The sequence below is a fragment of the Protopterus annectens genome, chromosome 5.part0, assembly GCF_019279795.1.
Source record: "Protopterus annectens isolate FY-2018-M chromosome 5.part0, PAN1.0, whole genome shotgun sequence".
NCBI lineage: Eukaryota > Metazoa > Chordata > Ceratodontiformes > Protopteridae > Protopterus > Protopterus annectens.
The window spans coordinates 726,203,724-726,220,546 of record NC_056735.1 but is presented as its reverse complement, the minus strand read 5'-3'; the positions used below and the strand labels follow the sequence as shown (position 1 = coordinate 726,220,546).

Genomic DNA, 16,823 nt, shown 5'->3' with positions numbered 1-16,823 from the left:
ACGCATCCAGGAATACTGACTCATCCTCAGAAAGGCTTAGGGAAGTCCAGTTTCCCCTCTGCCTAAGCATCTCAAGGATGTCTGAGAAGGAGACATCTTCAGAGGGGGATCTTGGGGACCCTTCCAACTCCTCTAAGTCGGTATCCGATGTGACAGACTCGGGGGAGTCAACATGCTTCCTCTTGCATTTTCTCTTGCGAGGTGGCTCCTCTGAAAGATCAGGGAAGGCCTCGGAAGAGGAGGATACACCCAAAGGGGTGTCCCGGAGCACTGGATCCCCACGCTTGAGGTCTGGAAGAGGGGCAGAGGCTGACACAGGCACCCTAGGGGAAGGAGCTGATGGGGTCGATCATGGGACTGACTCAGGGGCCAGTACACTCCTCATCACCTCGGAGGCGTCCCTGCCTGGATGCAGAGAAGGCTTAGGCTCCGAAGAAACCAGAACCCTCCCCGCACCGAGGGAGACGGCTCCGAGACAGATGTGGGAGCCGAGCTCACCTGCGCCGAAGCTCCGAGAGGGAGAGCGGGGTCGGACAAGGGTCCGATGTCACACGCCCCCACGGAGCCGACGAGGGAGTCTCGGCGCCCAGATCCCTCCATAGAAGGTACCATGGAAGGGATGGGAGCCGACGATGGAACCGAAAGAGAGGGTATTGGCGCCGATGGTTCCACGACTCGAACTCCAACGAACTCCGGCTCCAAGCTCATAGGAAGAGTCAGAGGAGGAATATCTACAGCTGTGGACGGAGCTGACTCCTGATGAGGAGGGCTGGACAACATTTTGGCTAGAGCCTGCGATTTTAAGAGCCTACTGACCACTCTTTCCGAGTCATAGTCCGAAAGTCTAGAGGACCGAGAAGAGTGGGATGATCGATGACTACACTCCGACTGGAGCAGGGGCGACTTCGGAGCCGAACTTATCGACTCCAAAGAAGGAGACCTGGATCTCTTTCGACTCTCAGCCGGCTCCGAAGATCATGTTGGAACTGACTGGGAGGGAGGGACATCGGTTCCAGCTGGAGCCGAAATGGATTGTGTGGCTTCACCCAACGACGGCTCCGAACTGGGAGCCGACGGTTTAGGTGGCCTGGAAGATTTCACCGACTGAGCTTTCGCCAGTGACTCTTGGGGTTTAAGCATAACCCTCAGAATCAATTTATTTTTGTGCTCCTGCAGGACTCTTGGACTGAAGGCATGACAGATTGAGCAAGAGTCCTGCAGGTGCACAGCACCCAGACAATAAACACAAGAAGTGTGACCATCTGTCAGAGACATCTTCTGACTCATGCTGAGTCACACTTTTTGAATCCGGACGGTTTTGGATCCTTGGACATCCTAGGGAGAAAACCAAGGAAAAATTTCCACACAGATGGTTAAGGTAACCAACAGTAAAAGTCAACACTCTACAGTTACCACAACCCACTACACGTACCACTACAACAAAAACTATCGAAAACTATCACTAAACACTAACAGTGATTAGACGAAGAAAATTATATATATATATTTTTTTTAAAGGGAGACAGAAAGAAAGGTTAACCTCTAACTTAAACGGAAAGAACCTTTCTGTGAAAAAGGGAGAGAAGGGGGGAGGGGAAACTCTCTAACTTAAACGAGTTTCTTAAGGAAGGGTAACGCTTAACTAGATAGAAAACTAGCTACAATATTAAAGACTAACTAACGACTAATTCTACACTACCAATACAGTTTTGAACAAGAAAAATACAATAATAATAATAATGAAGCTTATACGACCTGAGCCAGTAGAATAACCTCGCATCAGAAGCGGCAAACGACATCTGGGTATTTAGCGCCAGGCATCATGGGATATAGGGGGGGCCTCGAGCCAGTAAGCAGCTCTCGAGCTTTTGAAGATGGCCGAGTCAGAGCCGAGGATCAGCTCTGAATCCAACCAGCAAGAATGAAGGCGAGATAGACAACTTAACATGCATGCATTGTACTTGTCTGGCTGCACACTTAAATGCAGCACGGTTTGACTTGCTCTCTGTGGCGATGCCTATATCTTGATGTAGTAGAGAAGCTCATCACATTTGTGCACTGTGTAACCAAAAGCCAATTTGCATCTGCAGATCCGAAGTGTACCGAATAGCCAAGCTGTGTGTTGTTCAGGGTTAAAGCTCTATTATCCATCTGACTTAGGTGCAATTACTGTGTTGACTACTGGTTGAGCTGAATGGAAGAGATAAGAGTAATAAGTCAGATCCTGACTGCCTTTCTCTGTGGGTGTGGGATAAAGGGGTGCATGCCCAAGAGTTTGAATTTTGGCTAGAATTCCTGGTGAACACCAGGGATGGCTGGAGGGCCTTTGATTCACAAGGAGCAAGGCTACCAACGGTATGCATCTTATGAAAGTGGGAGGCACTTCCTTTGCACACCAGTTCTTTGGGATGTAGTGGGTATGCACAGGGAAACTGGTATGGCCATAAGCAAATACCTCAGATTTCCCAAACGATGATAGCACCACACCTACTATATGCTACTAGAAGAGTGAATGGGCATATGTTTTTTACATCTAGGGGAACAAATGGGCCAAGTGGACAAGCAGGAGGGAGTCTTGATGGTCTGTAAAACATGGGATTCAAAAATACCAAAAATATATGACATGCACTGATGACTTTGTTTGGAATAGACTACTAAGCACCCTCATGTGTTGCACACTTGTCAGCTGTAAAATGATGTAGTACACAGGATTCTCACAATAGTTATGTAGATATGGTAGGCATCTTAAAATTGTGACCTGTTATTAATGTGCACCTTAGCTGCATACAAGGGAGTGAGGTACTAAATTTGGGAAGCTAGTGTATAGTTCCAAAAATACTTGGAAAGCCCCTATTACCCTGTCATTTGTATGGACCCATAGGTTAGACTGATTACTCGATCATCTTATTTGCTGGAATACAGTTGTGACATTTCTATCTGATGAATAAACAGCATTTTCAGGTAACAGATGCACAAGTGACTGCAATGGAAACCTTTAAGAACACTATTTGTGAAATGTTTATAAAAAAATAAATTAATAAACACTAACATATAAAATCAGATGGGATCTTATCAGTGCCAAACGATTAAAAGGACAAAACATCAGACATAAGGTACAATGAAGTAGCTAAGCCAGCACTCTCTGTCACCCCCTTCCCAAGCAAATGAGGAAGGGTGTTCATCGTTCTGTGACAACAGGATTCTCCCAAGGTACCCGTAAGAAAGCTGAAGGGACTAATTACTTCTGGCACCCTATATCATGAGAGAATGGATTTCTGTCGATGCACCTAAGTACTGCTAAGGCTATATCCAAGCTATATCCTAATTGGATGGACTGTTGGTTGCATGTGATGACACAGCAAAACATCATAACCTACTGGGTCTCCATACAGATGAAGATAAGCAATCTACCTTGATACAGCCAGTCTGCCACCAAACTATTACGGATGTGAAGCTAGTCAAAAGGACATTAGAACATGGACAGTTAAATACAACAAAAAAGATCATGCTGCATTTTCCAGTGTCATGCTGACAGTTTTGCACTAGTTTTATTTTTTAATTTCTTTTTAGTTCAGGTACTGCATTCAATACTGGCAGGCCACACCAGATTCTTGGTTATAATTCCTGGCGGTCTGCGCCTGTATGCTTTTTTTTCTAAAGCAGTACTTCTCAAGCACCCACAAACAAAACAGGACTGTAGCTTCCATATAAGAATGTTCCCAACTAAGATAACTTGAAAACTAAAAATACACTACAGAAAATAATGGGCACTGAACAATACATATTGTTTTGTATTTATCTCATCCACGTAATGATGATTGCAAAGAAAAGGCAGTATGACGAAGTGGTCTAAACAATGTCTTTAAATTAAACGATTTATCTCTGTATTCACCAGTCTGTCAAATTTTCACTTTTAACCTTCAATATTTTTTTAAATGTTAATTTTGATACATGCTCAAAATCAGTTCAAGTCACTTGTATATAGCAAACATCAAATAAGACACAGTGTAGAACCAACAGGAGTTATGTTTTAGGACAGTGTACACAGAAAGACTGCACTGATCAAATGCCATTTAAGAAGCCTTAAATTTCTTTTAAATGAAATGCCTTCTTACCCGTTCATCTGAAGAGGCATTTTCATCCAAATTACTCAAGGCATTTTCCACTCGGGCAAGGCGACCAGACAAGGACAGCAATAAGTTAACGATCTTATCCAGATCTCCGATGAACATCCTAAACTTATCAAACTCGTTCGATTTGCAGACCTCTCTGACAATCACCTCAACTTCCTCTCCTAACATGTTGTTTGCTTGAATGTCTTCAGAAAGACTTTCTCGTGCTTCTCGCAACACTTGGAGCTTCCTACTGATGCTGTCAATGAGTTCTTGCTGCAAGCAGGTAGAAACAAACAATTACTACATCAGAAACAGAAAGACTCCATCTACCAAATAAAACAACACAAAAAAATGAAGTTATAGCTAGAAAACTATTTTTTTTCTAGTCTGAAGTAACAACACTTCTCAAAGAAGACAGAAAACAGATTGCAGAAATGTCTACCTTTCAGAAAAATTTGAACTGCCTTGGAGAGGGCAGTCAAGAGCCTCAGTTGACACCAACATAAAGGCTTTGTACTGACTTTTGTCAACAGTTCAGTGCAATATATACACATTACAAATACCTTAGCAATCTAACTGCTAAATCTGAACAATGCAGATGAGACAATGCACGTGGAATAGAAAAGGAACACTTACCATGACGTGTTTTAGGGGGAAATAAGGTGTGGAAAAAATCAAGTTACTGGTAATGTGTGTTGATATATTAAAATGCAAATGATTGCTAAATAAAAATAACATATTTATTACTACAGGAAGTGGTCCACTGAGATTAACTTTGGATGATGTAATTATTAACTTTCATATTTGACATTATGCAGTTACTCTTGTATCATGTAAATGTACAGCATATTAACTACTTCTATTGTTTTTGGCTTGCAACCTTTTCATGACTGAAAATGTTTTTTGGACGATTGTACCTATCTGGTTAACAAACAAAAATAAATAATCATTTAAAATGATTAAAACTTTACATTTCCTTTTTTATAACTGTTTTGGCTCATTTAACTTATGAATGTTTCTACCTGGAACATCTTAGTGCTGCAACTTGGGACTATTGCCACACAGTAACTAAACACTATAAGCTAATACTCAGCCTAACTGTAGGAGATTTGGCCTTATCTCTCTACTAACATGAGTTATTGTAACTGTCTACCTCCCAAAGGTTATATACTATTAGGGGTTCCGTACAGATGTTGTAACTTAACAGAAGAATGGTTGTACATTTATACAAGTATTCACAATAATACTAGATAGTTAGCAACAGGTTGCTGTCAGCATCAAAAGCTACCTTGCCTCCCTTTCTGTATTTACTTAGTTAGATTATCCATTAGTCACCTTCACAACACAGGCAATGCATTGCAGCTCTACCTAGTTTTATATGACTCACAGATAAGTACTGCCATATCTTGTATAACTTTACAGCAGACACATTTGTTTACCAGAAGCACACTTCCCTGTTCCTGCTTTAAAGAAATGAAACAGGCACACATCAAAAATGTTTATAGTGTATCTTGCCACTGAATAACAATATTTATAATGAAGCAAGATCAGCACTGCCCTCTGCAAATGAATATAACAGCTGCAGAAAAGATATGACCAGACCAAGATAGCTTTGCTAGTTATTAAATACAAATGTCATGATTTTCTGGAATGGTAATCTCTCATCATAAATATAATGTTTTGATGCACACCTTAAACTGATATACTTTTCATTGCACAGCATACCAGTCCAGTTTTGACTGCCAGGATGTTCTTTGCAGTTCTCAGCAACATGATAGTAGAGAATACCAAACTTTACATTAGAAAATGTCATCACAACCTCAGAAAGCTTTGGATCAGTCAGAGGACACTGAAAAAGAGTGTCCATTAATTAAACACTTTATCACAGAGCCCAAATGATAGGTGGACTATGTCAGCCTGACCTTTAGGATACTGATGTATGACTTTGCTCCAATGCAAGTCTTGATGCTACATGTCTTTAGGGTCAGAGTCTCTGACAGCTCACAGGATGTCATCCCTATTCAGACTGAATTATACAATAACCTGAAGTAGATGTTGACAATCAAAATATTCAAGGACAGCCTTTTTTCCATGGACTTTGTAGGTAGTCAGAAACAATGTCACAGTCATGTAATACAGTATTGGGCAATATAGTACAAGGTCATGTCAATTTCTGCAGATTGTCCATGCAATCACCTGTAGTGCCACAGCCAACCTAACCTTAACTGCACCTTGCAAAGGCTGCATAAGTACATTTACTCAAACATTCCTTCACTCTGACTTATGATATCACCTTGGTAATGAAACACACGGGTTTGGAAGTTAACAGCCTTAATTCTCAAAACACTAAATCCACATACGTTTTTTACCATCTCTGTCCATTAATGAAGATGGTGCAAGTACCTCTCCACTTTACAATGCGTGTCCTACTAATGTTCACAGCAAGAAGAGCTGTTGCCCAGTGTGGAAACATCAGAAAGCTCTGGGAAAGTCAGGTAAGAGCATCAAATCATGTGAAGAATCATACTGCAGCAATGATCTTTGGAATAAACAGCAATCCAGACAGCTGAGACCAAAATGAACAAGGAGATTTGCAGTAGCTATGAGGATTGTATTCTTGTAATTTTGTAATACAAACTCCTTTGCTGAATCTCATTTTCTACAAACTCAGTAACTAATGGGAAGACTATGAATCAGGTTTCCAATTCCGGTGAATTTACCTATACCAGATAAATCAAAGCATGGTAAAAGGGGTGGTAGAAAGAAACCAAACACAGCTACAGTACTGTTATGAGAAATAATCGAGAAAACTTTTAAGACATGTAGAGACTAGACAGAGTGAGAATGTGGTATTTGGCCAAGCCAAGTTTCAAGATAAGCAAACTTAAGCAGTAGCAATAGTAGATGAAATGTATGCCTTACTGGAATCCAACACGTAATGCTGGACGAAGGTGTGCATGGATGACCAAATGGCAGATGCACAGATATCTTCTATTGAAGAGCACCTGAAAAAAGGCAGTAAAAGTTGCCACTGCCCTGCAAAAGAATGAACCTTAGGTTTACTTATCAGAGGCTGGTTGTATCAGACAGATGAAAGCAATGCAATCTGAAAGCCATCTGGAAAGTGACACCAAAACTTTTTTATTTTGCTTGTTCACTGCAAAAACAGCAGAGTCTTCTTAAGAACAATGGTCCTGTGAAGGTAGAAATGTAGTTGTCTATGCATATCTACGGTATGGAGAAGAAATGCACTTTTCTTAGATAAAATGATTAGGAAAAATACTGGCAAGTGAATACACTGTGTCACATTAATTTCAGAAGCTACTTTAGGAAGAAAAGACAGGCTGGTGTGGAGTGTGACTCAATCTTTGTGAAATTCCAAATAAGGGTTTAACAAGGAAAATGGCTGAAGTTTAGAGACTCTCCAGGCAGAGGTGAGAGCTACAAAAAATACGGTTTTCTGGGACAAGAACCTTAAGGGCATTGATGAAGCTGACTCAAATGTTGGCTTTGTCAATGCTTCTAGCACACAGTTCAAATCCCAAGGGGAACAAGTTCTCTGACTGGAAGTCCCAAGTAGATATATTCCTTTTAGAAAGGCTTTGCAAAGCTTATGCAAGGTGAGGAAACCTTCCTGAATGTTCCTAATGCCTCGTATAAAAACTGGACATAGCTGCAAACTGCACTTTCACTGTGAAAAAACTCGAGCCGGTCTCAAAAATGTAGATGAATGTTTAGACTAGGGGCTGAGAATGTATCATAAGGTGAAACATTTCCACTCTCTACAGTAAAATCTACATGTGGACTCAGAGGCTGTTACAATCCCGATCAACTCAAGAGAGAGGAAGGGATGTATCACTGTCAGTTACTGGAAAGTACAGTTGTGTACACCTACCATAAATGTAGATGTTCGAGTGTCTTCACTGTTGCAGTCATAACTGTAGGGTGCTCCTGCCGGCAGGCAGCTCGAGGTCGGCCAGAATCCCAAAGTCTGGGTCTGGCATCGGCTGTACAAGCCAGTACCCTGACGTCAGTACGCTCTGGTACATAGCCCTCAGCCGATGCCATCTTCTCCAGCCTTTCTTGCCCTAGATGTCAGAAGTCCCTAATAAATCATAAATGAATCCCACTAGGAAACATAAATACACCACAAAAAAGAGAAAAAGAGGGGATAGGAGGGAGGGAAACACCGACTGCAACAGTGAAGACACTCGAACATCTACATTTATGGTAGGTGTACACAACTGTACTATGTTCATCGTGTTTCACTGTTGCAGTCATAACTGTAGGGTAGAATCCCAAAGCAGTGAAAAAAGGGGGGAGGTTTAGACAGAAGAAGGGGCAGCAAGAAGACCTTGCAAAACAGCAGAGGCAAAGCCTGCCCTGGTCTTAGAATACAAAGGGAGATTGTAGTGCTTGGAAAAAGTATGCACAGAACTCCAAGTGGCAGCTTCCAAGATATCCTTGGTAGGAACTCCCCTGAGAAAAGCTGTAGAAGTAGCAGCTGCTCTAGTAGAATGACTTCTCACAGTACCTGGAAATTGTTTCCCATGATGAGTGTAACAAAATCTTATTCCATAAGAAATCCATTTGGAAATAGTTTGTTTGGAAATAGCCTTTCCAAGAGAACTGGAGGCAAAAGAAACAAACAATTGGTTAGATTTTCTGAACTCTTTAGTCTTGTCCAAATAAAATCGTAACTGTCTGTGCACGTCCAAGGAATGCAAAATCCTTTCCCCTTTATTCTGAGGATTAGGAAAGAAGGTAGGAAGGTGAATTGTTTGATTCAAAGCCACTTTCGAAATCACCTTAGGCATGAAAGTAGGATTGGTCCTCAAGGATACTCTGTCCTGGTGGAAAATAAGGTATGGTTCCACAGCCATGAGAGCTTGCAACTCTGAGACCCTTCTGGCAGAAGTCAAAGCTAACAAAAGAACTGTCTTCCAAGATAAAAACTTAATATCTGAAGATGCAGCAGGCTCAAAAGGAGGCAAAGTAAGTTTTTCTAAAACATAATTAAGATTCCAAGCAGGAACAGGAGGGGTTCTGGGAGGCCTTAAATTCTTAGCCCCTCTCAAGAATTGTCTCACCAAAGGATGAGAAAAACAGGGGATCAGTATTGAAATGAGCAGAAATAGCAGAAGCATGAATCTTAATGGAAGAAAAGGAAAGTCCATTAGACAAAAGATCCGAAGGTAAAGCAAAATAGAAGAGAGATCAGGTACCAGAGGGTCCAAGCCTCGGTCCTGCATCCAAATGCAAAATCTCTTCCATTTAGAGGCATAGGATTTCCTAGTGCTAGGTCGTCTAGCTTCCAAAAGAACATCCAAAACTTGTTTGGGAAGGCTAGAAGAGATCAAATTCCTTTGAAGAGCCAAGCTGCCAGACAAAGGGTCTTGAGATTGGAATGTAGCAACTGACCCTGGTGCTGGGACAGAAGAGAAGGGTTCAGAGGAAGAATCCAAGGAGGCTCCAAGAACAGGTGCTTTAAAGTTGGATACCAAAACTGTCGAGGCCAATTTGGAGCAATCAAGATGAGGAACTTGGGCTTGTCCTGTTTTATCTTTAGTAAAATCCGAGGAAGAAGAGGAAGAGGAGGAAGGCATATCCGAAAGGTTTCTCCAGCTGAAGGACAGGGCATCCACTTTCCAAGCTGTTTTGTGGAATGACCTGGTGCAAAAGAGAGGCAGCTGATGATTGAGATGGGATGCAAACAGATCTATCTGGGGGCATCCCCAAACTGCAGTAATCCTGTTGAATAAGTTGGTGTCTAGCATCCATTGGTGAGGATCTAAAATGTTCCTGCTCAGGCTGTCCGCTAAGAGATTCTGTTCTCCTGGTATGAATTGGGCCTGGAGATGTAGATTCAGATTTAGAGCTGTGTCCCATAAAGCCATAGCTAGTCTGCAAAGGGGGTACGAATGAGAACCCCCCTGCTTGTTTATGTACCACATGACTGTGGTGTTGTCTGTGCAAATCAAAAAAGGTCCTGGATGCAAAAGGTTCTTGAAGGCTAGAAGAGCATTTTGAACTGCCAACATTTCCTTCAGATTGATGTGCCAGTGAAGATGATCCTTTGTCCAGGTTCCCTGCTGGCAATTGCCTAGAAAATGTGCTCCCCAAGCATAATCCGAGGCGTCCGTGGTTATGATTTGAGAAGGCTGAGGAAGATGGAAAGGCTTTCCTTCGTTTAACGCACACACCCTGGACCACCAAAGGAACTCCTTCTGGAGGCAGGGGATCAGAGGAATCAGAGTGTCCAGATCGTGGTAATGCTGCGACCATACACTTTTCAGATACCATTGAAGCTTTCTCATATGAAGCCTTGCATTTGGAATCAACAGAATGCAGGAAGCCATGTAGCCCAGTGCCTGCAGGAATTTCCTTGCAGTGAGCTGAGGTAGAGTTGCCAAAGTTTTGAAAATTGAAGCCAGCTGTATTTGTTTTTCTGTAGTGAGGAAGGCCCTTTGTAAGGTTGTATTTAAGAGGGCTCCCAGAAATACCATTTGTTGAGAAGGGATCAAATGTGACTTTTTTGTGTTCACTGAAAATCCCAGTAGGAGGAGAAGACGTTGAACAAAATCCAGATGTTGAAGTAAAAGATCCTTGCTGTCTGCCTGAATAAACAGTCGTCCAAATAGGGGTAAATCTGAATCCCCTGGAGTCTGCAATAAGCCACTACTGGTGCCAGGCACTTGGTAAAGACTCTGGGCGCAGTAGATAAACCAAAGGGCAGCACAGAGAATTGAAAGTGTCTCGAACCTGCCTTGAACCTGAGGAATTTCCTGCATTCCTGCCTGATGGGAATGTGTAAATAACCTTCCTTTAGATCCAATGTCACCATCCAGGCGTCCTGAGAGAGCATTGGAATCAGCTGCTGCAGAGTAAGCATCTTGAATTTTGGAATTTCCAAAAAGGTGTTTAACACAGAAAGGTCCAGAATAGGTCTCCATGAGCTTTGCTTTCTTGGAACCAGAAACAGTCTTGAATAAAAACCTTTTCCCATCTCTGAGAGTGGAACAGGCTCTATGGCTCTCATGGCCAGAAGAGCATCCACTTGATTTAAGGCCTCTGACCATTGATGTTTTGGCAGATCTGGCCAACCGAAAGCCCTTGGCAAGGTATGAAAGTGGAATTTGTAGCCTTTTAAAATCATGTCCAATACCCATTTGTCCTGGGTAATATGAGTCCAATTTCTGTAAAAAAGAGACAGTTTTCCTCCGAGAGGGGCATCCAGGTAAAGAGGTCCTGTAGCCCAACCGAGAGAGTCATTGAGTTTGCTTCCTTTGAGATTGGGATCTGTCTTCTCCCCTTCTAGGGGAAGAAGCAGTCCATTGTCTCGATCTGTAGGAGGCCTGAGCTTGGCCACGACCTCTGGAGCGTCTATATCTTCCCCTTTGAGGCCTGTCAGATGTGGGAAAGGACCAATTTTTGGAGGGCCAATTCCTGGAAAATCTAGGAGGCTGAACTTGCAAGAAATCTTTCACAGTTTGCATAGATTTTGCCTTTTCTTCCATCTTTTTAATAACCTCCTCAGCCTTAGATCCAAAAAGAACATCATGCTGAACAGGGGCATCTAATAATTTAGCCTTAACCTGTTCAGGTAAACTTTGCTCACGAAGCCAAGCATGTCTCCTGATAACAGTACCAGAGGCTGCGGCCCTGCAAGAAGCATCCAAAGCATCAAAACCACAATGCAAGCTATGTTTGTTCAGTTGTTCAGTTGTATGCAATACATCCTGTAGTTCCTTATCTCCTGCACTTGCAGGAAGAGAGGCAAGCTTTTGCTTTAAAACAGACAAAAGAAATTGCTGATACTTAAACATATGAAACTGGCAATTTAAAGCCCTAACAGAAAGGGTAGCAGAAGTATATACCTTTTTACCCCACCTGTCTAAGGTACGAGAATCCTTCTCAGAGGGAATAGGATTCTTAGAAGAAGCAACTTTAGCAGCCTTAGAGCCCTGAGATATAGTTTCAGGATCTGCAGAAGGATTCTTAAACAGGAACAAATGAGACTCAGGAACCCTATAAAACCTATCAGGCTTAGAGGGAGCAGGAGGCATGGAGTCAGGATTCAAATTAGCCTCGAAAAAGCATCATCCACAATGTCAAGAACAGGAGGGATAGCCAAAGGCCTATGTTGAGGAAGAAGAAGGAATTCTCTAAGCCTCTTCTTGGAAGCAGAATAATCCTGACCTTCCCAATGAAAATGTTCCCTCATCTCATGTAAGGTTTCCCCAAAAGAAAAATCTTCAGGCGGAGAGGCAGAGGGCAAGGAGTCCTCAGCATCCGAATCCTCATAAGGAAGAAAAGAATATTCCTGATCAGAGGAAGAGACAGAAGATATAGAAGCCTGGTCAGAGGAATCCATAGGAACATCCTGTCGAGGCCTTTTCTCAGGGGGGGGTGAGAACCCCTAATCATAGTAAGCAAATCTTCAGCCATCCTTAACAATTGCTTCTGTGTCCTGGGAGTAGATTCAGAAGTAGCTTGAGCAGGAGCTTTGGACTTAACAGGAGTCTTTGTCTTTGCCTTTGAAATAGTGATGTGAGTAGGCCTGAATACCCCCTCAGAAGCCGGTACCTGCACAGCGGTTCCGGACCCATCCGAGGGAGCGACGTCTGAAGGTCCTGCAGCAGATAAAATAGAAGGTCTTGATGGCTCCCCATGGGAGTCCGTATCGGCCATCGGTTCAGAAGTGGCTGACGACAGGGGCTGCAAAAGCGCCTCACTGACGACAGCCGAACTGGACGCTGGCTCCAGCTGCAACGAGTCCTGTTTGGACCTCGGAGGCCTGTCCTTGTCTTTGCGCTTCTTTTGAATTCCGGTAGTATCCGACGACATTCTATAATTGAAGGGTCTGCCAAAGTAATTCAGAGCCCAGTCGTACCTGCTTTTGATAGTACGAGAATTAAACCTGGCACAGAACCAACAACAAGAAACGTCGTGGTCAGGGCCTAAGCAAGGTAGACAGTAAGAGTGGAAATCTTTATGAGGTATTTGTTTCCCACACGTAATACAATTATTAACTTTTTCTGACATCGGAGGAACAAGAAAAAGATTCCCCAACGGGGTACTTAGCTTTGAGAAGAGAAGTAAGAACTTCGGACCGACAACAACCAAAAACGCTGTTCGAAAATTGCCAACCAACGACTTGCGAGCTGCTTTCCACCGCACGGCAAGAAAGACTGGAGAAGATGGCGTCGGCTGAGGGCTATGTACCAGAGCATACTGACGTCAGGGTACTGGCTTGTACAGCCGACGCCGGACCCAGACTTTGGGATTCTGGCCGACCTCGAGCTCCCTGCCGGCAGGAGCACCCTACAGTTATGACTGCAACAATGAAACATGATGAACATCTGGAGAAACCAAGTGGTAAACTTCAGTTTGTGGAGATTCAGGTGAGGCTTCCCAAAGGGATGCAAAAGTAGATCTGGCACTAGATCCGATATCCAGGGAGGTTCCCTGAGATGAGGCTTGAGAAGGGGAAAGCAAATCTGCCTGGGTCAGAATGGAGCTAGCAATGATGACAGAGGCCCTGTACTTGGCTGTTTTCTGTAAGAACATGGGGATCAGAGCAAAGATGGGAATGTGTGAAGAAGACCAGAAGGCTAATCCTGGGTTAGAACATCTTTCAATGACTGTCCCTGAGGAAGGATCATGGAAAACTAGCTGCTGAATTTAGTGTTTTGTGGGGAGGCAAACAGATTACAGCAGGCAAAGCCCCAAAACTGAAGACTTGCTTTGCTATCTCTGGATGAGGAAATTTGTGAGGCATCAGAAGGCATCCAACTGAGCAAGGTTAACAGAGCTCCCAAAATATATGTTGCTAGGAGAAAACATTGCCCATTGCCAAACTCTCATTGCTTCCTGACATGAAGGGTAGGACCTGGTTCCTACTTGCTTATTGATGTACCAAACTACCATCATATTGTCAGTTTGAATAGAAATCAGTCCCAGAGGAAGGGAGTCCTGCAACAGAAGGAGGACTGCTCACATCTCCAGGACACTGATGTGAATGTCAGCCTCGTTGGTAGTCCATAAACCTTGGACCATCCTCTCACTGTAATGCCCCCCACCTTTGAAAGGAGTTATCTGTGGTCCCCACTATTTGCAGGGAAGGGTGAACAAACGGCCTATTGGAATGAGCAAGAGGGGAGTCTAGTCACCACTGCAAATGTTTCCTGCACATATTTGTTAGATTTGGTGAGGGGGATACAGAAGCTGAGACCATTGAGCACATAAGAGCCAATGAAGTTGTCTCATATGGTAACATGCACTCTGAACCATTAGTTTTGAAAAGCCATTAGCCTTAGAACACTGAGAACCAGAGCAGTGGTAGGGAATGTAGTCGGAAGAAGAGTTAGCACCACCCACCTACAAGCCTGAATTATGTCTGGCTGGAGGGAAGCTATGGATTTTGTTGTGTCCAAATAGCAGTCTATGAAGAGGAATTTCTGAGATGGAAGGAGATTCAACTTCTGAAAGTTTATGGATATTCCTAAGGACAGAATTTTTTGGCTTCCAATAGAGACAGTCCATCATAGGAGCTGCCAGGAGACAGTTGTCTAGGTATGGAAAAACGTGGAATCCCTGTAGTTGTAAATGAGCTGTTAAAACAGCCAATGGTAAAACAAAGAACCACTGGAACACACGAACTGCTAGTCTAAACCAAGAACACTTGAAACGCAAGTAAAAACACTTTTGCCTTCAGGCTTAGTACGAAAATGTTGAATCAAGAGATATGTCATAATTAATTAAACATGCTTTTGATGTTCAGCAAGCAAAGATTTTAAGGAGACAGTATTATTCAAGCCTGTCAAAATATGTGCAGCTAGACATAAAATCCAGTAAAATTCACTTAATTCAGTCTGATGTGCAATACTTCCACCACGAGCTGAACTATTAGTAAAACATAAAATTAAAAACTTAAAAACGAGCAGAACCTTTGTCTTTTTGGTGTCTATAAAAATAACTAGTAATAACTTCTCTTTTTATGACAGATGTTTACTTATCTGATCTTTAAATTTCTGGTTTGTTTTGCCCACATAGAATGCAGTGCATTTTTGACATAAGGCAAGGTAAACTACATTACTGGTACTACAATTACCATAGTCATACAACTTAAATACCATAGACGTGACTGGATGTTTAAAGAGGTTACAGCTTAGAACATACTGGCAGAACCTGCACCTACCACTTTTAAAAGTACCCTTCTTCTTAGAATAGTCTAATTTATTGACCATTCTTTGCTCCTTATAGCAGAGCTTGTTTTTTCAAATTCTGACTTCTCTTATGGCCAAAAGCCAGTATATCAGAAAGTACTTGATTAAGTTCAGGAACATCTCTTAAATATCCCAATGTTTCTTAATAATATCTAACACCATTAGTGTTGGCATTGTAAGTACACATGCATCTAACCACAGAAAATCTATTAGCTAAATCTATATCTATAGTGTCAGTTTTAGTAAATGTGGGTCTAGATTTAGTTTGTCTTAATGAAATAACATCATTATAGGCATCCTTTAACTCACTATTCTTGCAACCCTTGTCTTTAAAGTCAGAAAAAGCATCATTAAACTGCATAGTCACAGTTTCATCAGAGGTATTCAGCTTGGCAACTTTAGTAAACGGGTCCTTAACATGTTTGAACATGTACTGAGGGTGCATGCTGTTAATATGCAGATATGAATTCCTTTTCACTGCTTTCTTGTAAAATTTGGTACCTACTGCTCCTGTTGCATCTTTAAAAACAATAATATCTAAAAAAATCAATAAAATATGTATTTACATTGCTCTTAAATCTTAAAAAAGTTGTTAGTTAAATATTCAGTGCAATCATTAAAAGTAGCAATGTCACCTTCTCAAATAAAAAAAAAAAAAGATCATAAACAAATTGACGATAAAATAAAACCTTGTCTAAAAAAACAGAAGTTATGTACTCACCATAACGTTCCATCTGAGTAGTTGTACTTCATTTGTCTTCAACCTGTGGGAATACGGATCCGTATCGGATCCAAGTCGGCAAGATTACTAGCCTCAGCTCTGAGCTCTAGACTCCTCCCCTTACCCATAATACACCTCCCCTGCTTTCTATCCCCACATCGAGTTTGCTGAACTTACACTTATAACCCGACCTGATAACATACTTGTGACCTATACTACTGCTTGTAAGCTGGCCATGCGTCAAAGGTCCGGGGGAAGGAGGGAGGGACGGTTGAAGACAAATGAAGTACAACTACTCAGATGGAACGTTATGGTGAGTACATAACTTCTTTATCTGAAGTAGTTTACTTCATTTGATCTTCAACCTGTGGGACAGAGTCCCCAGCTAGTAAACTCCTGGGTAGCCCTCATGGAAGGATATTCCGGAGCACCGCGGAGCCAAGGGATGCTCTCCTTCTAGATGTCAAATCCAATTTGTAATGGGAGATAAAAGTATGAGATGAGGACCAAGTAGCAGGAGAGCAAATGTCATCCAAAGACACCCTAGATCAGAAAACTGCAGATGTAGCCATGGAGCTAGTGGAATGAGCTTTAACCTGACCTGGAGGAGACGTGCCTTTGTCCTTATAGAGCTGCAGGATGCATGAAGAAATCCATCTAGCTATAGTGACCTTGGAAACAGGCTTGCCCGAAAAGGGTCTATAGAACGAAACAAACAATTGATCAGATTTACAAAATTTTTTTGTCCTGTGTAAATAG

At 42.3% G+C, this 16,823-nt stretch overlaps 1 protein-coding gene across 2 annotated transcripts in view; it reads right to left on the bottom strand.

Moving 5' to 3' along the window:
• Positions 1 to 16,823, bottom strand: part of SHROOM2 (shroom family member 2) — a 2,012,858-nt gene that overhangs the window by 111,493 nt on the left and 1,884,542 nt on the right. For both annotated transcript variants that reach the window (XM_044072571.1, XM_044072572.1), the window contains one exon: positions 4,116 to 4,388. In XM_044072571.1, coding sequence (XP_043928506.1) covers positions 4,116 to 4,388 — 273 coding nt within the window. The remainder of the gene's footprint in view (positions 1 to 4,115; positions 4,389 to 16,823) is intronic.